Raw genomic sequence first — 24,835 nt, forward strand, 5'->3', positions numbered from 1 at the left:
TGGCGACTCCACCACTGCCCCAGGCAGTCCATTCCCATGCATAATCACCCTCTATATGAGGAAATGCTTCCTGGTATCCAACCTAAACCTTACAATATGGGACAAATAAAAAATCAACAGAATGATCAACAGAAAACTACATCTTAGAGGGTAAAAGAACAGGAATAAAGTGAGAATTGCCAAATGTCAGGTTGAACTTTCCCTTGTAAAGAACATTAAAACAAATACCCAATGATTTTTCACATTCATAAAGGAAAAAAGAACAACAAAAGTGAATAAATTGCAATGAAGTAAAAATAATCGAGGCTTGGCTAAAAAGTAAATTAATTCTGAGCTTTCGTTTTCACAGATGATGTTAATGTTTTCCAGAAAATCTAATGCATCAAGAAGGGAATAAACAAATACATTACCTGAAAAAATGTTAAGGTAACGAGTTAATTATAAGCATTGAGTTAAATCAAAATGCAATCAGTTCAGACATAGTTTTGCTAAGCTTAGGTTGGCTGGGAAGTAGCCAGATTTTCCCAACAGCTTCTTCTAATCACACACTCAATTTTTCTAAAGAAAATAATTGCATTTTTCAGTAAAGCAGCAGGTGAAATTATTAGGAAACACAAGAGAGTCAGGGACTACAACTGGGGTTGTAAGGAGACTGAGGAACTTGTGAAAAGGATTAAAAAGTGAAGCACATATCAAGAATGTCTATTAAGGGTTGAAAGTGAAAACTCTGAGCAATTTCACTGTTTTCTTAGTACCATAAGCAGAAATATTACATGCTATGGAAATCTGGTGATGGCACAGCTCTGGTGCCCACTGTCAGTGCAAAGAATAAGGTGGAATAAGGGAAAATGTGATAAAGCTTAACAATACAGATTCTCATGGCATACATTAAAGGAGAAATAACCCAAAATTTCTACTACTACCAAGTTCTTCAGGTGAAAATGAGTGAGAATAAGAAATATCTGGGTATAGGGACTAATCCCTGACTCAGAGCCATCAGTGGGTTACACTTAGAACTGGTTAACCAAGCTGTAGGATGAAGAGTCCAGTTGACCTCATCATCAAGACAAAAGGCCAAACCCCACTTACGAGGCAAAGATACATTCTCCACCTGGAGTAATATGCACAGCTCTGCCCTGAAGAGCTCTTAACTCTGTGCAGAAGAGGGACAGCTGGAAAGGCCAGGAAAAAATTCATAACATTTCAGAAAAAGGGGTTTCTAGGCAAGATCAATTTACTCAGATTAAGGAAAGGGAACAAGGCACACTTGTGCACAGGGTGGGAGATGACTGTGCTTTCTAAGCACATCAAAAATAAACATGAGGGAAGGCAAAGAAATGTTTAGCCAAGAAGGCTGGCACAGGGACAAACGTGCAGACTGCAAATTAAGACAAAAATGCAGACATCATGAGTTAAAGAGGAATTTGACCAGTTCAGGGGAGTGGTGGTAAGATGAACCTGCCCAATGACACAGTGACCTAAAAGATCCCTGTGAATTTTACCCCTTTCATTTTTTTCTTTTGTTTTTATCCTTTGAAAGTTGAAGTGAGGCAAATACAGTTTCAAGGGCAGGAGGCATCTCATCTCAGCCTGAACTATACCATGGCAGGATCTGCTCCTGAGCTCATCACATTAGTGTGTCATGACAGTCATAGGTAAGAAACAACCATTTTAGGGAAGGGTGACTCCTCAGCCCTGTTTTGGGATTCATCTAAAAACACGAGGGCCCCCTGAACATGTCTGTATTTGCTTGTGACTATACTGGGCCCTGTTCCATTGCCTTGTACATTCTGAAATACTGTCTGAGTATTTTACTTAAGAAAGCATGGGCAAAATTTTCGTTACTTTTCCCTTACAAGAAGCAATTACAGAAAAATAAATTCATCCCAGCTAATCACCTAGTTAATTCTGTAAAGCCAAGGTAGAGCTCAGCATTTGGTACTGAAGCAGTGAAAAAGGCACCAGTTTTGTAAACCTTGGGCAATCTTAGTGATACACAATGGAAAAGAAAAAAAAGCACTCAGAGGTTTTGAGAACAACTGAAACAATGAGCTCTTGCCAGCACAAGCAGGTGAGCCTGCAGGCACCTCTCCAGCAGGTATTGTTCTATGCAGTGCAGGAGGCATATCCAGGAGGGCTGTTTGAAATTTAACCAGCAAATCAGTCCCAAAAGAAATTTTTGAGCTTAGCTACTTAAATAGAGCTTAGCTCCAAAATCCCTGGTTAGCTTCTTAATGCTGCTTTACTGGAGTTAATGTTAAAATAAATCTTCCACCATATCTAAGGAAGCCTTCTTTTTAGGTAAACAATTAATAACATTAATATCATTGCAGAGTTACAAATCAAAATGCTGGAATGAGAAAAAAAAAGAAAAAGAAACTTCTCTGATTAATCACCACTGCAAGACCTGAATTCAATTATGCAGATCCACATGGGAGTAAGAGGCTTTGCTTCTGCACAAGCTACCTAGAGCCTGGGTCCAATCTCAAGCAGAACCCATTGGACACTTGACCCTACCCCAGTGTCAGCAATGGGAATGGTGAATGCAGTGAGCACAAATTTGAGTCCCTACAGCAAAATGAAAGGCAGCAGGTTTTCTTATGCAGTCTTTGAAAGCACCTCTAAATTTACTGCTTGAGATGAACCTCTTTTTTTTCCAGAAGGATGAGGGAGCTTTTCATATTTCTTTCCCCTAACACGAATGTCAATAAGCTATAACATTATAAATAAACTTTTAGTGAATTGTTTACAGCACAACTATACTATGCAACACATTTCTAACAGTGAATAACTGAGGTAATAAAAAGAAGGGTGAGTTTGAAATATTTCTTCTAGATTCAGCTTACGGGGGATCTGGCATCTTGCACTATTTATTTGTCTGTGTATCAAGTGCCCCATCCAGGAAAAAGAGAGTATGATATCACACACTCTGATGTTTTTCTTTGACTTAGAGAAGGTGGACAGAGGATGAAAAAGGAGAAGAAGGAGTGTCCCATTGGTTGTGACAGCTTCTGAGCAGGATATTGAACTGAGATGATAATTTAATCACAGAATCACTGCAGCTGGAAAAGACATCTGTGATCACCACATCCAACTGTCAACATTCCCCCTCGCATAAAATATAGATATCAATATCTGTATCAACCACCAGAGCATGTCCTGAAGTGCCTTGTCTACATGGTTTTTAAATACCTCCAGGGATGGTGACTCCACCACCTCCCTGGGAAGCCCATTCCTATGCCTAATTACTCTCTCAGTAAAGAATTTCTTCTTCACATCTAGTCTAAACCTCCCCTGGTCCAACTTCAGCCATTTGCTTTCAATGCTAGCAACAAATATAAATCTCCTATCCCAATAAAGGAGTGAAAAGGGAAGAATAGTCAAGAGAGAGTGGCCTGAGATGCAATGTTTCTGCAAGCACTTCTGGAACTCCATATGACCATGACACCAGTCCAGACTTGAATAAAACACCAAGTAACAAGGCTCTCCTTCTAGAAAAATTTTGCTAATTCTGATATTAGCCATGCAGTTACTTCCTCCAAAGCTGTATCTTGGCTCCCTTTTGTGAAAAGCAATTGTACATCCCTGAGCCTGTGACTCTTTTCCTCCCCCAGAGCACCACGTTCAGCCATCTCAGTCACTTCACTCCACACTACTCCCTTCAGCATTATTTCGGGGAGAATCTGACCAGATTATTTCCTTTCCCTCATCTCCATTGTAAGCCTTCCCCTCCTTTGTGAGCAAAGGGATCAAGCAGGACTTGAAGCTTCCCTTGAAAGTACTCCACACACAATCTGTGTCCCCGTTGGACTCTGTGACTCTGTAACACTTAACAGGACTCTGAAGATTTGATCTAAATGGATTGTACTCAGCATCTGAACATCCGCTTCCCAGTAACACACGCAACACATTAACCATAAAAAAGAAAAAAAAAAATAAAAAATATTAAAGTTCAGCATACCATAATTCAAATCAGAGCAGCACAAGGCTACTAGGTCACATCCACCTCCTGAGACAAACCTACCACCAGCCCTAGCATCAGCTCCAGGTCACTCCTTTCCTTTCACAGGTTGCCCCTCCATCAAGGTAACATTCATGTGTCTCCACAGGGCCATGCAGAAAAACCCCAGAAAATATCCCAGAGCTTGCATGGTATTAAAAATATCTGCTAATTAAAGAGTGGCAGAAATTGAGTAAAACCTAGAGACATGGTGCAATTGTGCAAAAAAGTGTGATGGGCTGACAGGGGTCAATAAAGGTGTCAGGGATGAATATGACTGACCATCTATATAATATATGCCTACAGTAGATAAAGTTATATTTGAACACTGTAACCGAGCCACTGTATTATCATACTGCAGTTTTCTGCACACTACAGCAGGATGACAGTATTCTTCATATTTAATTGCCTTCTGAATGCATAACAAGGGGGAAAATGCCAGATTCCAGGCTTAGTGTGTCTGTTGGTGTGTTGCTAGGGGGGTTCATCGTAGTTTAATTCTTGGCTGCAGCAGGGATTTAGTTCTAGGAATTATTTTCTCCATGTCAGCCACCTAGATTTAAGAAAGGTAGCTAGCAACAGACTTTATTTCAGAGCCAAAGCCACATTCTTGAAATACACTGATTTATCTTCACCTTGCATATGCCACTCAGGCTGGGGTCCATAAAATCTTCTTCCCATATTTTCTGAAAAGGGAATGTTTGCAGTAAAGCACTGCAGATATGACTATGGATAAACTAGTTGTATCCACTTTTATTTGCTTTCCATTTACAGGCATTGTTATTTTAGTTGCTATTAATTGCAGCAATGCAAAGAAGTTTCTGCCACTCCTGAAACAGATTAATAATAGTAATTAAAAGAAAATTACAAGGATTGCACGCCCTAATATTATGCCCACAGATCACCAAATTTTAAAGGCCATTGGGTCATGTAGCCTTAAATTATTAAACAATAGACACAGAACTTTAGAGTTTTAGGTCATTTAAACTTGTCTGCTTTCACTTGCAGTTCATGAAAACTAAGTCTTGCAGAAAGGGGGATCTCTTTTATACAACTCATTTGAAAACCATCTATTTGCTTATATTTGAGTACCATCCTGACATGTGGTAAAGAAAAAAAAAAAAAAATCATCATTATTTTTCCAGAAGCAAAAGGGTCTCTTTTTCATCCATATTTAACACTTAACTTGTGGAAACATTTTCCATTTGGCAAAAAATTGTCCATCCAGCTCATCTTGGAAATATTTATTCTAAATTCTATTTTACAGAGGCTCCAATGCAGTCCCCAGCAGCACTATCAATGTGCCTGTCCCTGTGTGTGGGTTCCTGAATTCCCTCCAGGTCCAGGTACTCTCCCAATTGCCTGGTACCACATGGGAAAAAGAACCAAGCACCTGCACAGCTCCTGGTTTCTCTGGTTAGTAAATCCATGCATTTGGTCCCAAAGGGAGTTGTAAAATGGTTTGACCAGATCTGAACAAGCAATAGCATCAGCATCCTCAGGCATGCCAGAAAACCATCTGCTGACAGTTTAAGCACAGTGTGACTCTGATAATTGTGACTTCTGTGGAACTGATGATTACACATGCTATAAACAACCCCTTTGGTAGGGCAGACTGACAGGCTGGATATTTATCACTCTCTAGTAGGCAGAACACATAGAAAGGGGAAGCCTCAAGGTAACAGAGTTCTCTAGCTTCACAAGCAGGGGCTCGTGATTTCAGAAAATAAGTGGCAATGCAGACACCAAGGGAAAGAATAGTTACACACAGCTAAATACTCAGCAAAAAAATTATAAGTGCTTAATGTGACATGTATCCCCAAGAAAAGTCAGAGTTCCAGTTGCTACATCACATCCTAATTAATAATAGGAACTTCATCTGACCGAAACCTTTGGATTCAAACACCATATACCCCACAACTCCAAACTTTTTTATTTTTTAATTTAAGAAAGACACAGACACTTCTGTAAGAAATCAGAATTTTCATAAAAATAGATGAGCACACACTCTCCATTCTGGCTCATACCTTGAAAACTGGCTGCATTCCTCAGTATGCTTCATAGCATCCCTTCTCACACTTCTAGGTATGAAAGGGTTTCTGTATGGCTTTGGTTTAGCCAGAATGTATTTCAGTGCAAGTAATATTTCCCAATTAGAAAAGATGCCATCCATTTTTCTCATTTCTAGGACTATCATCCTACCAATTTTCTTAAATAAAATACGTGTCCCACTAAGGATTCTACTTTCCTCTCTCTTAGCTCATTTTTCCCCAGCCTATTTCACCTTGTTTTCCTACCCCTTCAATAGCACTTAGACACTTAATTCCTCATCCATCACATCAATTTAGATTACTCTGTGCTGTGTGAGCTCTCTCTCCCTCTCATTATATTATATTTCACCTTCCTTGTCATACATCCAAGCCCCTGAAGCAGACTGTAACAGCCTAGCTCTGTAAACTCCAGACATGGAAACCTTCACAATGGAACTTTCAAAAATCATCCTAATCCCTCTCCATTCTCAATTTTGCATTCATAATCTTTTCCATCATATTCTTCTACTGAGGCTCTGCATCCACCCAACAACAAAATAACTTTGATTTGCAGACACGTTTGCCTCAGGACCCTAAGCCTTGGCCTAATGTTGTCCATGATGGAAATGATGCTGACTGAATTTGAAGAACTCTAACCCTTGGTAAGAAAACTCCTATTTCCTTTTTTTCACCCTTCTTTTTTTAATGTTTCAACTTCTCTCCTTAAGTCTGACCTGACACAACAGTGCTCAAGTGCATCAGGCATCTTATACAACAACTCAGAAGCCTCAGCAAGAGAACCTTTCAGCACCAACACCACATGTAAGAGTCTGCATCTACAACAGAGACACAAACCTGACTTTTCTTGGTTGTCTCCTTCCTTATGCGTGAGAGATCTTCTTTTAGGGAGAAAAAGAAGCTGCCTGCAGTGGTGTGCCCCTTGCTCCCCTAGTCCCTTAACTAACAAAAGTGCATTTGATGCTTTCTGTGAGAAAAAGGAGGGGCTGGAGGTAGGACACACAAGGAGAACAAATTTGGAAAGACATCTTTCACTCAGCTGGCTTTTAAGATAATTCACTGTAATTTGGGTCCATCCTATGGCACCAAATATACCAAGAACTCAAGGAGCACCAGGACCTGTCCCCAAGGTCTTTACCACTAAGCTCTGATTTTCTGTTAACTTTTTCTGAAATGACAGAATCACCAATTTTAACTCTGAAGACAAATGCCCTTATCCCACACATAGGGCCAAGATAAAATGCTAAAGCCCACCAAAATCAAGAGCTAAAAGAACTATTCTCTCTCCTACTTGCCATAGGAAGGAAAAACTCACCTTCTACTGAGAAATACTTTTATTTTAAGCAATCGGAATACTTCTTACAAATTAAGCTTATCAATTTACTTAATCTTTACTTACGAGCAGTGTTAGAGCACACTGCTGCTCATGGGCCAAAAAGTTAAACCTCGGGAAACAAGTACCAGTTAAAATAAATGTTAAAAGTCAAGTGAAAATAAAGAGCATCAATATCTACAATCACCCAGAACACATCAAGCAGCTCAAGACTTAAATGTCACAAATGAAGATCTATCACCAAAAAGCCCCTCCCCTGGAAGAGAGAGAAGGGAAAATGTAGACACCCAAGAAAGAAAGACTGTTTACATACTTGTGGTCAAAATCAATTCTTTTCAGGTACTAAGGAAAAAAAGGGGGTTGAGGGGGTGGAAATCAAGTAGACACACAGATATACTCCAAAGTCTGCTGGAGGCTCTAGGGCCAGAACACACCATCTCATAAGAAATAAATGCTAGGTTTGGTTCTCTTATTAAAAAGGAGTTGGTATTTCATTTCTTTGAAGGTATGAGAGCAGCTCTAGGATCTCTGGAGCTCATGATACCTTCTTACTATTACACATTTTTGTTAGAGTTTGCTACTTTCAATTATAATGCACTATGGCAAACATTCTCTTTGCTGTCACAAATGTTGCAGATGATTTATTTCTCATCTGTATGTTAGAGAGAGAGGTTAAACTCAACATTTAAATCTGCACTGCTTAGGCAAAAATATTTTCTCTTTATTTTACATATTAAACCAGGAAAACCTGGAGATGCTGCTGCATTATTTTAAAAATCAGGTTCCTCCCAGTCTGAAATTGGTATCTTAAAAAGCTGTATTATATTTACAACCTTGATAATACCACCTCCATACACAGCCTGACTGTTCAACCTGCTTCCAGACGGACAGCCCTCATACGATCTTGAATTTAAGCTGCAAGTATTATCACTTCTGTCATATTTGCTATAAATAAAATGGAACAATGTCAAAAGATGGTACTCAGCAAAGAGACAGGGATGGAATTTTAAAGGAGCTCTACAAAACCTGCACTAAATTCTCCATGGCTGACTAGATTTTACATAGTGAGGATATGTAACTGCAGAATTTGAGAACTGAAAAAGAAAAGCAAACCAAAAAAACATTTAGTGGTGTTCTAAGAAAAAAGTGATGAAATGCTAAAAAATGATCAGAAGCTTTTTCATCTGTTTACAGCCCTAATGATAAAAGGCTCCAGAAAAAAACTAAAACAAAACCCAATGCCATTATAGTTGCATTTTAATAATGAATTTTCTCTATACCGACTTGTGCACGCAATATTTGTGATAGTTATTGCTTGGTTGCTGTATTATCTTAGGCTGCAAGCTTCGTTTCTTAAATGTTACTACATTTAGCAGTTAAAAAGCCTTAATTCAACATCCAGTTAAGATATTTATGCTTTCTCTCCTTAAACAGTTTCTAAAGTTCCAGCAGTAGCTCAAGAACTGTTTAGAAATCTGGATACAAACCTCCCTCTCAATCAGATATTTTTAAAAAACATGAAACAAAAGAAAATTGCAGCACACTTCAAATAATAATCTTAGGGCAGGATTTTAAAAATGCTCATTCTCTACTTTGGTATAAGTCAGTGGCAAATTTGCCACCAGCTTCAGGCAGAACAGACATGGAGTTTTGATTATTTTGGTAAAGCCCAGAAACGGATGGGAATTGCTTGAATCACTGGGTCTAAGCCAAAAAGGAAGGCTGTGGCAGGGGGGCCTCCCAGCCAGATCAGCCCTTTGGGATGTAGTTGTGCTGTAATGATGAAGAGCAACTGATGCTAAAGCTCAAATCTATTGTTCACACTTCCACACACAGAACTGAATTTGTAAAACACAGCTTCTTCCACAAGGAAATTCCATGTAAAGCCCAGCAGCTTAAGGCCACCCCTGCATATCTGCACAGAGCTTCAGTTGCCCCTTTTGGTACCTAGGAGCATGCTCCTAAATTAATTCTTAATTAAAACAATCCTTCTGAGACAGACTGCTATGACTTACCTCATCCACATTCTCAAAGGCATTGATGATATCATATGGTAAACAGGACAGGAGATCAATCACAAACCATGTTTTCAGGTAGTTCATCCTGATGAGTTTTGGATCAGATATAACCTCTCCACCAGGGCCAACAAAGGTGGTGTGAAAGTTCAAAACAATGTCAACCAGAAAAATAACGTCCACAACACTGTCCAGGACAAGCCAGGCAATATTGTTCTGTTTTGTCTTGAAGGAGACATTATATGGAACCATAATAGCTGTGTAGAAGGTTAGAATTAAGATGACCCAGTCCCAAGTGGTCTTAAAAGCACAATAATGTAGTATAATGTGTGGTGGAGTCTTTGGAGCTTCTTGCTTGTACTGAGGAAGAATATCAGATCCCAGCTGGAGAACCTGCACAAAACAGAAGAGCAAATGTTACTGGCTTCAATTGAGATGATCTCATGAGGGGTCATATGGATTTCTGTGAGGAGCTGCACAAAGATGGGGCAGTATTCACTGGACATTGCAAGCCAAGCTGCATTTTCTAAATTTTTTGATCTCTTAAGAATGTGTGGAGGCAGCTATCACTCAATGAATGGGAGCAACATAGAATCTAAGGATATTCCTGCTAAAAGGGAGGTCTTTGCAAACGGACTGAGGGGAAACCATGCCAGTAGCAAGGGCAAAGAAGCTCCATAAAGAGGCTGTGGGTACTGCCATGTTGGCTTACATTCTGCAGTTAAGAACATCATCATTCATATGTGTTTAGAAGTGTTATAAGACTAACACTTTGGTTTGGGCCAGGATAAAGGTGATTTTCTGTCTTGTACTTTTGCTTTTAGCTAAGTCTCTTGTAAGTGCACTTGCTGAAATTAACAGGGAGGAGAGAGAGATTAATAGAGAGCGTCTGTTACTCGGTTTAATTGCCGGGCCAGTGTTAAACCATGACACCCTTCTTTCCTGGCCTCTTCTTTAAACTACTGTTTAGCCAGAGCAATACCTTATCAATAGTAAACCAGCCTTGCTAGATGATCTTCTTCTAAAATGAAGCATAATATGCACACTTTCTGCCCTGACCCCCTGGCAGTATCACACTTCCTTCCCACTTCCTTCAAAGACCTGTTGCCCTTACAAGCTCAGTATCACTCTTTTATTTCTATTTTTTTGTACATGACTATCATCTCCTGCACTCACACTTTCCTAAAATGTAGAACTGGAAATGTTGCAAAGGGACCAAGCCAAATTCACTTAAGACATTCCCCCTGGCTAATCTGATTACCTCTTATCTCAGTCCAACACAAGAAACAAAAGCACAAAGGAACACACAACGTGGCAATATATTGTGCTGACAACTGCAACATTCATGTCTATTTTGGATCTAGTAACATCCCTTACATTTGAGGATCTCAGGTCTGTATGGGATAAAATAAATAATTCCAGCATCCTTAAAGCTCATTTCATGCCTGCACCTGTCCCATATTGGAGCTGAGGCACTGTATTGCAGGGGCAGTTGGATTGCAAATAGCAGCCCTATATGTTTAAAAATGAGCAAATGTAGGATGCTTTGTTGAAGCAGAGAGTAAATGGCTCTGGATAAACAGCACAACAATTAGGAATATGAACTCAAGTACCACAAATACAGATTCTCTATGATTTTTTTCGCATTCCTATTTTTAAGATATTCCTGAGATCAAACAGTAGAAGTCTGGCTCCACTGAAAATCTGTCAGAAATCGCCAAGGGACAGCAGCAGCAGTTGCTCTCACTCTGTGCTGTGGTTTGCCAGCATGTCTCACCTGGCCCAATGTCAAGCTGTAACCTGACAGGACACAAACCTGCTTGTGTCTACCTGTTCCCACCCTCCCTAAGGCCAGGTGTAGCAATCACCACCTGTAAGGAAATTTAGTTAAGCCGAGATGATGGAAAAGCAACTTGCTATTACACAAGTTAGTTAGTTGTTTTCTACAGAATCATCTGAGTTCAATAAATTTATCCTATGGCCAGAAAACCACAAGGTCAAATACAAAGGTGGCAGTGGAAGTACAGCAGAGACCTCCAGCAGACCATGGCTGCCCCCTCTGCAAACAGCCTCATATAATACCAACTTTGGGGTAACCCAAAGCCATGTGTTGAGCTCCAGCTGAAGAGCAACATCAAGCCAGCCAGAACCAACAGCACTTATCAGAGGTTCTCCTAGATGCCAAACCCCTCGTGAGACCCATAAAAATATCAACATATCAACCTGCAGGTGTCCCTTCCTCATGACCAGGACAAGACTCACTAACAGCACTTCCATAATCACCCAGTGGGTAAGATTCAGATGGCCACTGTGGCACCACTGGTGCCAGGCATCATACCCTGGAATAGAAGCAATGATCAGTACAGTCTTGTCTTTATTTATTTTTTTTTCCTTTCACAGCAGCCTTTGTGCAAATCCATGAAACTTCTTTCAAAGCCAAAACTGGCCCCTGCATTTAATACACCAGTTTGGCTTTGACTCCTAATCTGGTCTTATCTCCAGTTATCTCTTTGGACTCATCTATGCTCAACATTTGAACTGTTACGAAATATCAGGAGTGGGACCTCTTTTCTTGGTTTCTCCAGGCCTGTTTGTTCCCTGTTCACTCGGGCAGGAGCTGGAAACAGCCTCACTCTAGCTGGAATAATCAGCTGCTTAGTGCTGAAGCCAAATGCGATGAACATATGCTTGATAGTTCCCTGTGCCTCCAGTGGTGGAGTGCTCAGGAGCTCCCATGATACTAGAAAAGTATAATTATTATTCTTAACATCATATCATGCTGAGTTCAACATGGTGAGTAGGTGGCAAGTGGCTGTGGAGACCGTTGAACTATAATGATTATTTCTTTCATGCCGCATGAATTTTTAATTTTAAACCACCAAAGAATACACAGTATCTTGTTAGTCAGCTGCATTCATCACAGCCTCTCTGATTTATTCTTATATACAACAAATGAAAATGGCTGATTACAGTTAAGCTTGGTAAAGGCTGACAGAACGTTCTGCAAGGGATGAGCTGTGATGATAATGCTCCTCCTCAACCTGGAAGTAAGGAAAATGGGGCCGGTACACTGACAGCCTCTGCTCAGTCTGCCTTCCTGACAGCACTTTACTTAAAAAGCTTTTTGCAGCCCTAAACAACTTGTGAGAGAAGAAATTGCACACTGTCCAGAAAGCCTGTTGCTGGGTACAGCCTTCTCCCTTACCTGAGCTCATCTGAATCTTCCTTGCTGTGACTTAAATCTATTACTTTTTCTAGCTATAGTAGACGGGGTGAACGATTTCCTCCCTCATTCTATGCAAAAGCTTCAACTTATTTGAATATTATTACCATATCTTCTCCAGTCTTCCTTTCTATAACTGCATTTTCAGAGTACTGAATTGTGATGGACCAGAAAAAGCAAGACATGAGAGTAACTCAGCAGACACCTAGGCTATCAGCATAGGATAATTTCTGGGAAAACATCATATTCCTAACACCTGAAAACTGTAGGTTTACATTCTGATTTTGATTTAAGTTCCACTAAAAGCAGAAAGGGAAGAAAAATGGGTAACAACTAAACCTGCTACCAGTTCTTAGCATCAAACCCAGGACAAGCTCCCTGGCATGTGGTGGCTAGGGCTGTAATTTTAAGTAGCCCTAACATTCTGACTCTATGTTTTTGCCCCATATACTTTTCATTACCAATGGACATGAAGATGAAAGCAGTACCTCTGTTTCATCAGTTAACCTGAAGGCATTCACTTGTTGCATCATCTGCACTGTTAAGGAGATGTTTGCAACCTGCCAAAGAGTTCATTTCATCAGTTCTGAAGAAAAGAATGATGAGCAAAATACTGCAGGAATGATTTTGCAAGAAAGTCCAGATTAAGGTTTATATGTAGCCAGTGTGCCCATACAACCCCAGGGACCCAGACAGTAATACTTCCAAAGAAGTGTCTCAAATTTCCCCAGGAGTGTAAATGTCCGTCCACAGGACTCAAGACCACCAAGTTCTTGACAGCACGGAGAGGAGCACACTGTGCCCCGTACCCCAATTTAAGTGACAACCAGCACACTGAGAACTGCATGTGCACAAATAGGGCCACGTATGGGAAAGTGACCTACAGAGACTGTTTTCATGACTGAAAGAAAGGTTTCATGGCCTGTCCCAGAAAGGTGGGCTTGGCACATAGCGCTGCTTTAGGATGAGCGGAGGGGAGGCTGCATAAAATCAGAGTCGGGAAAAACATTTTCTTCGAAATATATATAATTAAATAATTGGGATAGGTTTGGGGTTTTTTCTTTATTCCTCCTCCCCCTCAGCTCTCCCTGCCTGCCAAAGGGAGCAAGCTGGGTTGTGTCCCACTTACTTCAGCCAGGCGGGAGTGTTTGTGCACCACCTCAGCTTTGTTCATGGGCGTGAGCTGCTGCAGGACGCTCCGGCTGTTCGTCAGGGCCCGTGTCAACCGAGCAAACTTGGTCCAGCCTGCAGGAAAGAATGAAATGGTGTCAGAAGTACTCAAACCTCACCCACGGCTAGTAAATCTCCTTCGTGTACCCTGATATTAAGTCTCAGGCTTGAAGAGTTTCTCTGAATCCAAGGAACAGAATACCTTCAGGCTCCAGGCTTAGTGACCTTGCGAAAAAGAGGAGCAATCCCTCTGCTTCGAGGCAAGCATGAGTAAATGTGAGTAAAATCAAAATGCTCTGGCTTGTTCTTTCTTCTGCCTTTTGTAGACTTTGTGTTAGAGGGATCACATTGTGCTCTCAGCCTTCTGAGAAGTCACTCTGCTTCTGACATCTAATTCTCAACCATGAAACTTAACGCAAAGACTTCCCAAGTCTGCAAATCCTGATGAAGTAAAATCCTCCCCAGAAAGGCTCCTGTTGAATAAGGGGCACTCAAGAAGTCCCAAAATCTTTACTGTTTCTTGCCCCAACAAGACTTCAGGGAAAAAACTAAGATGTTTTTTAAGAAAAAACAATGAAAGCATCAATGGCAATGCTTTAGACTAAAAAATAATAATAATAAGAACAACAATAATAATAAATCATTAAGATTTTAAACACTGATTAAATACTAGATTTTAAATGGCATTAAAAAATACATTTAGCTGTAAAACTAATGATAAATAGCTGCCTTAAAGCTAGCTTGAGACCCACACGCTGGGCCACGCCTGGAGAATTTTTTCTGCAGTGTTCAGGAAAGAGGAATCAATTTGTTACTGACAGCAGCACCAACCATGGAATGTGTCGTTCATGCTGGAAAAATGCCCAAACGTGACATCTGGCACAGATGCATCAATGCATGAGGTAGATGAGTGGTAGCAAAGAAAACACCAGGGGTTTAACCACTTTAGCACCATGGTGTTAAGCAGGAAAATCTGAAATTCTAATATCTGCAGGAAGGAAATGCCTCTTCAGGAGCACTGAAGGTGATGCTTAGTTTAGCCAGTTATAGCCTGATATTTTACTACCTCGTTGTTTAAAATATCAAACAAGTTATTAACAGGAAACAGATTCAGAAGGCTTTACTTTTATTTAACTTGAATGCTGAGTAAGTGAAAATGTCACATCTGAGAAAGGAGACAACATTTCTATGCTGGCTTCATTTATTTTTAAATGGCTGTTGCCTATAGGAGTCAGGGACTTGGAAAGTTAAGGAAAGCTCCAGGGTAGATAAAATGAAGAGCAGAGAACAGATAAGACAATAAAACTTCAAGAAAAAAATAATTTACATTTCTGCTTTGTGGTTTACCACATACATATCACATTCACACAAATCTCAATATATTGCTTATCATTGAGCCACCAGAACAGACCTAAATATCATAATGCACCACGAGCCCTGCACAAAACATTTGTCTGGCTATTTATATATGACATCAAATATACACATTAAAATGCACTGTAAAAAAGGTAAAAAATAGAATAATTTTATAAACTTTTCAAGTCTAAACTTATATGTGAACTTTGGTTATGCTTCATCCTTCTCAAACTTACAGAGATATTCAATTAGGAACATGTACTTTCTGTATTAAACAAGGTCAAAAGAGACTTTAGTCATTTGAGTATGAACTATTAATTTCAAGAAAAAAAAATTCTTGTGGTTTTCTTTTCCTTAATTGTCTATAAAACTGTGGCAGGGAGACAGCATTAATACAAAAGTCTGAGCTGTTCTTTATCTTTCTCAGCCAGCGACTTCAAAGAGCAAGGGAGCCTGGCAACAGCATGGTGACAGCTCTGCCTTGACTTTTCTCATAATTGCTGGAGGTGATGGGGCATCCAGATGATTGCTTTTGGTGTGCTGCAACCACACTGCAAGAAAAAGTGCAGCTCTTCTCTGGGAAGGTTGTCATGAAGGCAAGAACCTTCACACACATACACTCAATGTTCTCTTCCCCTGGAAAGACACTTCCCTGTGTCCATGGGGATGGATTCAGGCCAATCCTCAAGCATTAGTTTGTCACCCTGCCCCACAGAGCTGCTACATGAGTGATGGAAAGGAAGTCAGCAAAGCCAAAACCCCCACAGACAAACTTGGATTCAGTCCCAAACGTCCTTATTTGTGACATCTCAGCTTTGCCAGCTAATCCACAATTCCAACAGGAATGTCATGAAGTTCAAAGTCCTGTGCCTGGGGAGGAACAAGCCCATGCACCAAGTTTTTGCTTTGGGCCTCCCAGATGGAAAGCAGCTTGGCAGAAAATGACCTGGGGCTCCTGGTGGACCGGTCTGAACATGAGCCAGCAACATGACTGTTCTGCAAAGAATGCAAATGGTACCCTGGGCTGCACTACACAGTGCTGCCAGATGGTCAAGGAAGGTCCTTTCCATCTACCAGTACTGGTGAGAGCAGTTCTGGCTCCCTAGACAAGAGAGATAGGGACATACTTAAGAGTCCAACAATGGGTCACTAAGGTTATTAAGGACAGGACCATCTCTCCTGTGAGGAAAGGCTGACAGAGCTGCAAGTGTTCAACCTGGAGAAGAGAAGACTTGGAGGCAGTGGATCTTATTAATGTATATAAATACGTGAAGGGAGGATGTGAACAGGACTGAGCCAGGCTCTTTCCATTGACAGGACCAGATGCAACAAAATGAAACATAGGAGCACAAAATCAAAGATAGGTTTCCTCTCTAAACATCAGGAAGCATCTTTTTACTGTGATGGTGACCAAGCACTGCTACAGATTGCCCAGAGCAGTTGTGGAGTCTCCTCTACAGTGGCTGGATGAACATTTGGAGAAGAGTGAGGGGCTGGCAATGTGTGCTCTCTAGCAATCCTTTGCCATAGTGCTTCACAGTCTGAGATCCCACTCACAAAAATATGTGGTTAAAAATGCCTCTCTTATAAAAGCAAAACTGGTAAGAAATCCCTTGTCATCATCTTAGGTAAACAAACCTCCTGTTCTGCATTAATCAAAAATATAGAAAGCCTGAGGAAGCTGGGGAAGATGTACCACAAGGATCTACCAGAGTAAGACATGGACCAAACAACAACAATCATTTTGCTGTAAAAATAAAAAGAAAGGAACAACTATGACTTTATCAAATACTTCCTTTCCACCTTGGTAAGACTGTCAATGTCATGTGAAAGAAAGAAGCCACACACTTTAACATTCAGGGTTACCATGCTGGTCATCTTGTCTGACCTCTTCCTTTTCATAGGGCAAACCATTTTATCATGTCCTTTCTCCAGCAAGACCAAAGCTTTGCAAGACCTTTCATAAAAACCCTCCCAGCTTCATTTAGGGGCTCCACATTCTCACTTTTCTTTCAGTCTTGTGAAGCCAATGATTCTGAATGTTGGAAATACAGAAGACAGCAGCACGACTTCTTTCTAAGTCAGCACAAAGTCCGGCCTTATTCTACCTTCTACAGTCTGCAGGAGTGTGAAGAAGTACCAACTTCTTTTGTTCCCTATTTACAACCCAAGAGAATTAAAAACACAGCAACTGCAAGATGCTGGGGTATGAGTGGGAAGGTGAAAATGTATACAGACTGCCTCATGTCTGAAGTAATCTGTGTATGGTACATTTCTCTGTTTCTTGACCTTGTTGCAGACTAGATAGGTTCAAAATTATATTTAAAACCACAAAAAAAAAAAAAAAACCAGACCACAAAAAATGTGCATAGCTGGCTACTGCTGCCAATGTTTCTTCAAACTATTCCCACTTTTCTTTTTCTCTACAGACAGACACTTGGAAAGAATTATAATTTTATCCCATGTATTAGTGACCGCCTGTCCTCACGGATATTTTCAGTCTGGAAGGATTAAAGGAGCAGCACAAATAGCAAGTCCAAGAGGGAAAGAGAAAAACTACTCATGAGAAAAAGTAACACTTTGGATGCTCTCTTCAGGTCAGCTGGATTGTGTCTCTTTCTTCCACAGCATCACTTGAAAAACAATATCCTGAACTTGCAGCACCAAACTCAAATGTGACTAAAACACATGGAGGAGGAAGAAGAAAGCTCCATGTTTTAATACAGGTTTTTAATACAGACTTAGTCACCCAGATAGCACCCACACTGAAAAAAATATTAAAAACTCTAGTTGAAAAAATATATGATGTAATTGTAAAGAGAAATTCATACATCAAAGTTCACAAAGAGTTAAAAAATCTCAAGACAAGATGTTAATGTTCTGAAAAACAGAAACTGCTCTGAAAAATCTAGACAAGACTAGTTCCCCCTGGTAAAACATTAGTGTAGCTCTGCTTGGTTGCAATTAACCTTTTTGTCATGGTTTGTCTGGCCTTAGAAGGATCAGAAGTAATGAAGGCTTTTAAATCACTGCAAGAGGGAACTATCCAATATCTTAGACTGCAGTGAAAACACTTGAGTTAAGAGTGGTATTATATGTAAAAAACAATGGCAAAGTGTAATTACAGCAATGGTCATGTTGATTCCACCCTGCAGGAGTATAAATAACAGCTCCAGACCATGGAAAAGTTATTGTCCTACGCTCGCTGTGGAGTATGAAGCAGTTAACATACAGAATGTGTAAATAATATTTACTCTATGACTTACTCACAAAAGCGAAGAGCTAGCACTGCTCAGAAATAGGCAGTTTGGAATTCAATTGATAACATGGATCATCCTTTTCCATCAATAGTTAGTATCTACAAATCTCAGCTATTTCTAGATGTTCAGACAGAAAAATCATTGCACTGGCTGGCTGTTTACTCTTTATGACAGGTAAAGTCTGGCTGAAAGAGCTCACTGTCTCTTCAAAAAACTTAATCATCCTGGTTTTGCTTTGCTAGGGAGAGAAGGATAAATGGGATTTGTGAATAAATAGAATAATAGTCAAAGAAACCTCAAGCACTCCCATGATGCAGTAAAACTGTTTACTGAGTGAAGAACTGCAGAGCCTATTCGAAAGTAATTTAAAATATTAGGATAAATTTCCCATTTTGAAATTCTGTGCATTCCACTGTCTGATAATGCATTGCACTCTTGGGATAATCACTACATCTCACCTCTGTTCCTGTGCAGTGTTATGTTACCATCCTAGTTACCATCCACCCACTGTCACCAACAGGGAACTTGGGCATATCACTTTACCTCTCTGAGCTTCAGTTTCTTCTCCTTAAAATGAAGATAATGCTAATGACCTACTTTGCAAGCCATTTTGAGATCTACTGATGAAAAGTGCTAAGATTTATACACCACCAGACGACATTTGGTACACAATGTATTTTTAAATTTAATTCTGACATGGCTGCAAATCTACAGTACACAACTTCTTAAATTTCATGTTTATTCAACTGAAGCTAAACTTCATGCAACACACAAGGCTACCAAGGACTTATTTCCCATAAGTATGTTTCTTTTAACAACTTCCAGAAAGGGACATGGAAAGCTACAGACATTTCGGAAATATTCTTCTCTGGCTGGATTTATTACAATAGCTATGAAATTTTTAAAGAACACCCATATGCAGAAAGGGTGAACAGGCTGACCTAAGTAACTACAGGCTGTCAGCTGGATCAGGCAAAATGAGAGAAAAGCCCACCTGACTTTCAATATGTTTAATAAAAATGAAAAGGAAATTAATATAACAAATGGCTGTCAATACAGAATGATGTAAAATGCTCCACAATGTTAATTTAATTATTTGATGAGTATAAATTTGGTTCAGAAAGACTGCCAAATATCTTGACAGAACAAGCTACAAGCCAAACACAACAGTCAGCCAGAGCCACAGCATATACATGATATATGCTGCAGAGACATGAGCCAGGGCAGCTCCCCATTCCAGTGCTCCCTTGCTGGGGCTGCTCTGGGCAGCAATGTGGAGAGCAGCCAGACAGAGAGGGACCTTGGAGTTTGGATTGACAGGAAGCTGAACATGAGCCAACAGTGTGCTCAGGTAGCCAAGAAGGCCAATGGCAACCTGGCCTGTATCAGGAACAGCGTGGCCAGCAGGTCCAGGGAAGGGATTCTGCCCCTGTACTCGGCACCAGGGAGGCCACAGCTTGAGTCCTGTGTCCAGTTCTGGGCCCCTCAGTTTAGGAAGGAGATTGAGGTGCTGGAGCAAGTCCAAAGGAGGCAACTGGGCTGGTGAAGGGACTCGAGCACAGATCCTATGAGGAGAGGCTGAGGGAGCTGGGGCTGTTCAGCTTGGAGAAGAGGAGGCTCAGGGGAGACCTCATCTCTCTCTACAACTCCCTGAAAGGAGGTTGGAGCCAGGGGGGGGTTGGTCTCTTTTCCCAAGCAACTCTCAGCAAGACAAGAGGACACGGTCTTAAGTTGTGCCGGGGGAGGTTCAGGTTGGACATTAGAAAGAATTTCTTTACCAAGAGGGTGATCAAGCATTGGAATGGGCTGCCCAGGGAAGTGGTGGATTCTCCATCCCTGGAGATATTTAAAAAGAGACTGGATGTGGCACTCAGTGCCATGGGCTGGGAACTGCAGTGGTAGTAGACCAAGGGTTGGACTTGATGATCTCTGAGGTCCCTTCCAACCCAGCCAATTCTATGATTCTATGATAATGTGCACCATTGACTTGAGGACAACCTCAGTGGTTATCCCTGCTCTGCTCCTTAAGACAAAGAACTTCCAACAGCTCTACAATCACAAGGCCACAGTGCTCATCATGTAACAGCATCTCATCCTGGTGCTGCATTTGAATCACTCAAGAGATACATCTGCTTGTGTGGTCATCTTTATTGAATTGACATTGGATGACACCACTGATAAAATACTGAGACCACACAGTTCAGTAATTTACAGGTTGTATGGATAAAGAACTTGCTACCTGCCAGATGTCAAGTAGGAAATGATGGAAAGCAGTAAAAAATTACTCTTGAGAGCCTTCTGGACCCCAGTGGACAGGGCCCCTTTTATAAAGTGCTTTTAAATGTGATTTGAAAGTCATTACAAAATGGCTGATAAAATGTCCAGATGAGAGGAAGATTAGAGGAATGTTAAACAGTAGTAAGGGCAGTCACACAGGGTGATGTGCTCAATTAGTTGGTCATGTGCCATTAAAACATGTTTTAAATGGAAATTAGGTATCTGGGCAAAAGCAATGCAACCTGTACCTCCAGCACGGGAAGGGGGAAACATCCCCAGCAAAGAACACTTCTGAAAAGGATCCAGAGGTCTTAGGTAGATGAGCAAGTCAACACATGGTTTGCTTTGGCAAAAAGTCACCTTCTCCTTGGATAGACAACAGTAAGAACTAGGCTTGGAGGGATACAACAAGGGCCACAAAAACTGACTGGGGACCTGAGAGGCTGAAATTTGTGTCACCACAGGTTCTTCTCAACTGCTGCCAATGAGCTGGATTAAAGTGCAGCTAAAATATCTGTGTATCTGCCATCACCAGGGCTCCAACTTCAGGGTCAACAGCGCTTTAAGGGGCTCAACTCCTTTACTTTATCAGAAGAAGTTGTAATGATGACTTGATTATATTTATAAGTGCTTTAATAGGACTTTTTTAGTACAGTGGGAACAAAATGAGTAAGGAAATGCAACTGCAAGAAGTTGAAGCCAGGTCAATTTTATTATGACACTTTTTTAAAGTCAAAAGTGCACTGAAAAAGCACAAGAAATATGAAAGAATGTGGTGGATACTCTTCAGGCTTCTAAATTAACATTGGATCTTTATCAGGAGGGGATGGTTTAGTTGCACACAAGTTCATGGGTTCAGCAGAGGAAAAAATAAACACAATGTAATGGCCTGTGATATAGAGATTAGATTTGTAGGCTCTCTAACTTGACTTCATTTATTATTATTTTATGGCTTATGAGTGTTCAGTTTTCTGAATAGAACGTGTATCCATCTACAAACAGTTCCTGTCTTAAAGATCAACTTCCAGTATAACTCAATCTCTCACAGGGCTAGACTTGATTTCAGTGGGATTTCTTTTTCATTTACATGTTAAACTTCTAAAAATTTACAGTCAATGTGCCTTGTGAGCTGCTGATGGAGCAAAGGCCTCAAAAGGCAAAATTAGATTCAGGAAAGTACTTGATTTCTGTGAAGAAAAGTAAGATACGGAAATTCTCTCTGCATCACAGTGGGTCTAGGACAGCAGCAAAGCAAGAGAGGGGGAGGGGGCTACAAAAATAAGGCCTCAGATTGAGGAAAAAACTACCTCTTTATGGGTTTTCAGCCTTTGCCATATCTGCTAAAAGTGCCAGCATGTCACTGAAGACACTAATGGTAATGCTTGTCCTGCAGGAACAAGAGCAAAGTGACCTTGGAAGATCTTCCTGGTTACTAACAAGCTGTACCCATCCAAAAGAGATTGTTTCAAACACCAAGAGACTGTATCTTAACATCATTCCTCTGAATTGTCTGCTCTGCACAATGGAAGCCCATCTAGTGCCCTGGCAAATGACCACTTTTCCTGTCATGCTCCCCAAATTCCTTTCTCAAGGCCCAGGTGTGCCTGGATGCTGCCCTGGGGAGAATGGAGAGATGGATGTGATCTCCTTGGTTCATAAAGGAACTCAGGGGTGAATCTCTGAAGACCAGAGCAGTAGGAAACAGCCCATGAAAAGGGGTGCCTATAGCACCAATACCCTTATTATCACAGGCCTGGAATAGGGGGCTGGGAAGGATATCCAGAGTGTGACCTATTAAATTACTGTTATGGATTACTGTCAAGGTGATGCATTCAATGGGGTACTGTGCTTCAGCTAAAGGTAGAAACCTCATTTCCATGCTCTAATCCCTCCACCCACTTCATCTATTATCACCAGGATTGATATCCCCCCCCCCAGGAAAAAAGTTCCCACATGCAACTAGTTACATATGCTTAATAACTTGAACTTATTAAAGATAAAAAAGGATCAGAAATATTAGCTTAGTAAGGATTAGCCACTGTAAGTGTGTATTTCTGCAACTACTGTGCTTTTTATAGCCCTGTCACACTCTGAGATAGAGTTGTATCATTATATAGTTATATAACCATAAAGAGTTATACCCCTGCAAGCATTACAGCATTGTCCCAGACAGTCTTGATTATCAAAGTCTGGCTCTATCAAATGAAAAACAAAACCAAAAAACAAACAGGATACTGCTGTGCCACCTCCTGATCCCATCTGTTAACAGCACACAGTCCTGAGTTGCAGGGGCCTTGTTAACACAGCTTTGCATCCTATTTCTGCATCCCATCAATATTCACCAGAACTTCCCAATAACCTCTAGCAGATGACAAACCTGATCCTATGCTCAAAATATTCAAGAGAACCAGTGAGAACTCTTGCTGAAAAAACTTCCAAGTTTACCTAGAGGCTACACTTTTTCTTCACTGATGATAACAAAGGGAATAAAGCCATTTCAAACTAGGTGAAACTCCACTATGAGCCAAAAAATTCTGGTCTTTTGTCCTATCCTTAAACTTTCAGTTCAATATAATCTACAGAACTCCTGGCTTCAAATGCTGTTAACATTTTAAGTGGCCCCATTTACCCTTCTAACAGTTAGGGCCCAGAAAAATGGCATCATTTTTTTCTGAGACATAAACATAAGATTATTACCACTGTGTGTCTTTGGAGGAATTGAACATCTTCAAATGTTTTTAAAAGGCCACTGGGTAAAGACAGAATAAAAGCACAGCAAGCTGAAAAAAGCATCCAACTGTGACCCTACAATGGTACAAACATAAGAAAGAAGATTCTTTGGGTTTTATTCTCTGGAAGAAAATACATAATACTATCTTTCATATGCTTGTAATGGCCTTCCACCTCTGCTGTGTAAGGCACTCAGCCAGGACACCTGGGGATCTGGCCCTCCACCACCACAGGCAAGACCTACTGCTTGGTGCTGAATCCAGATGAGATAAATGTTGGTATTACTAAAGAGGAACAGAGGGAAAGAAAAAGAGACCAGACAAAACATAACACAGCTCCTTCACTGGAAAATCAGGCATCATCCCAGTGATCACCAAGTGTGGCCATCATCTCCCACAGCACCTCCTGCCCTATCACTAATTCCAAACCTTCAGCCACACCACCACCCTCACAGCTCATCCAGACACCAACTCAGGACCTGGGGACAACCCTAAATCAAGTCACTGGTGTGGTGTTCATCCTACGCTTCTCACCATACAGCTGCTGGTGGCATCCTCACCCAGGAGTGAGCACATGGTAGCTGCTGTTTCCTTTTGTTATAATCTTCACTGCTTCTACTTGACATGCTGGGTTTGCTGGGGTTTTTTGTATAATTTTGCATGGTTAGACAAATTTGGGAGTAATTTTCCATTTACAAGGATACATTTTGGTCACTGTTAGGTTGCTATCCATTGTATGCTTCCTGCACATAGCTCAGAGAAAATAGATATCAGCACGGGTAACAAGAAGGAAAGTCAGACAAATCTTTAGTGTCACTGCTGGTGAAAATACAAATTTTGATCTCTGCCACCGTATTTTATTAGAGGAAGGGAGATTTTAAATAATCCCTTTCTCCAGTCTTGCTCTCAGTCCAGTAACTTTCAACAGCTTTCTGGACTGCAACTAATTCACAGTCTCCTGGGTGACCCAGGAAATTTTTTTATTCCTTTTAGTCCCTCCTGCAGGCAGAGCCCCCTTCTCTTCTCTGACAGCAGCACCACAGAGCACACGGTGAGCACAAAGGTGAGCAGAGATTCACCATCTGCCACAGTGCCCCAGACCTCTCCAATTCCCCTGGCTCACACAGGGCAAGTCCCCATTATGTCAACTATATTTTTTGTATTGAGTCTGTAAACAAGCATGGTTTTGAGCCTATATTGGACCAAAAAAAATCCCACCTCTCCCTGGTAACGTGTTTTGTAGTAAGTCAACTATTTTAATTTATTCCTTATGTCCTGTTTTCACAAATACAAGTTTCTCAACTCTTCTGAGCAGTTCTGCATCCTCAGGATTGGGGCACCATTACCAGCCCCCCAAAACCTCAGTTGCCCATGCAAGGTTTGCACAAGATGCCAGTGGTGCCACAGACACCATTGCAGATCTG

At 40.8% G+C, this 24,835-nt stretch overlaps 1 protein-coding gene across 1 annotated transcript in view; it reads right to left on the reverse strand.

The window, feature by feature from the left end:
* Nucleotides 1-24,835, reverse strand: part of KCNH5 (potassium voltage-gated channel subfamily H member 5) — a 155,868-nt gene that overhangs the window by 104,295 nt on the left and 26,738 nt on the right. Inside the window, exons 5-6 of the mRNA XM_071745317.1 lie at nucleotides 13,749-13,864; nucleotides 9,397-9,789 (exon numbers count right to left, since the gene is read on the reverse strand). Of these exons, the coding sequence (XP_071601418.1) occupies nucleotides 9,397-9,789; nucleotides 13,749-13,864 (509 nt within the window). The remainder of the gene's footprint in view (nucleotides 1-9,396; nucleotides 9,790-13,748; nucleotides 13,865-24,835) is intronic.

Source organism: Heliangelus exortis, chromosome 5 (assembly GCF_036169615.1).
Source record: "Heliangelus exortis chromosome 5, bHelExo1.hap1, whole genome shotgun sequence".
NCBI lineage: Eukaryota > Metazoa > Chordata > Aves > Apodiformes > Trochilidae > Heliangelus > Heliangelus exortis.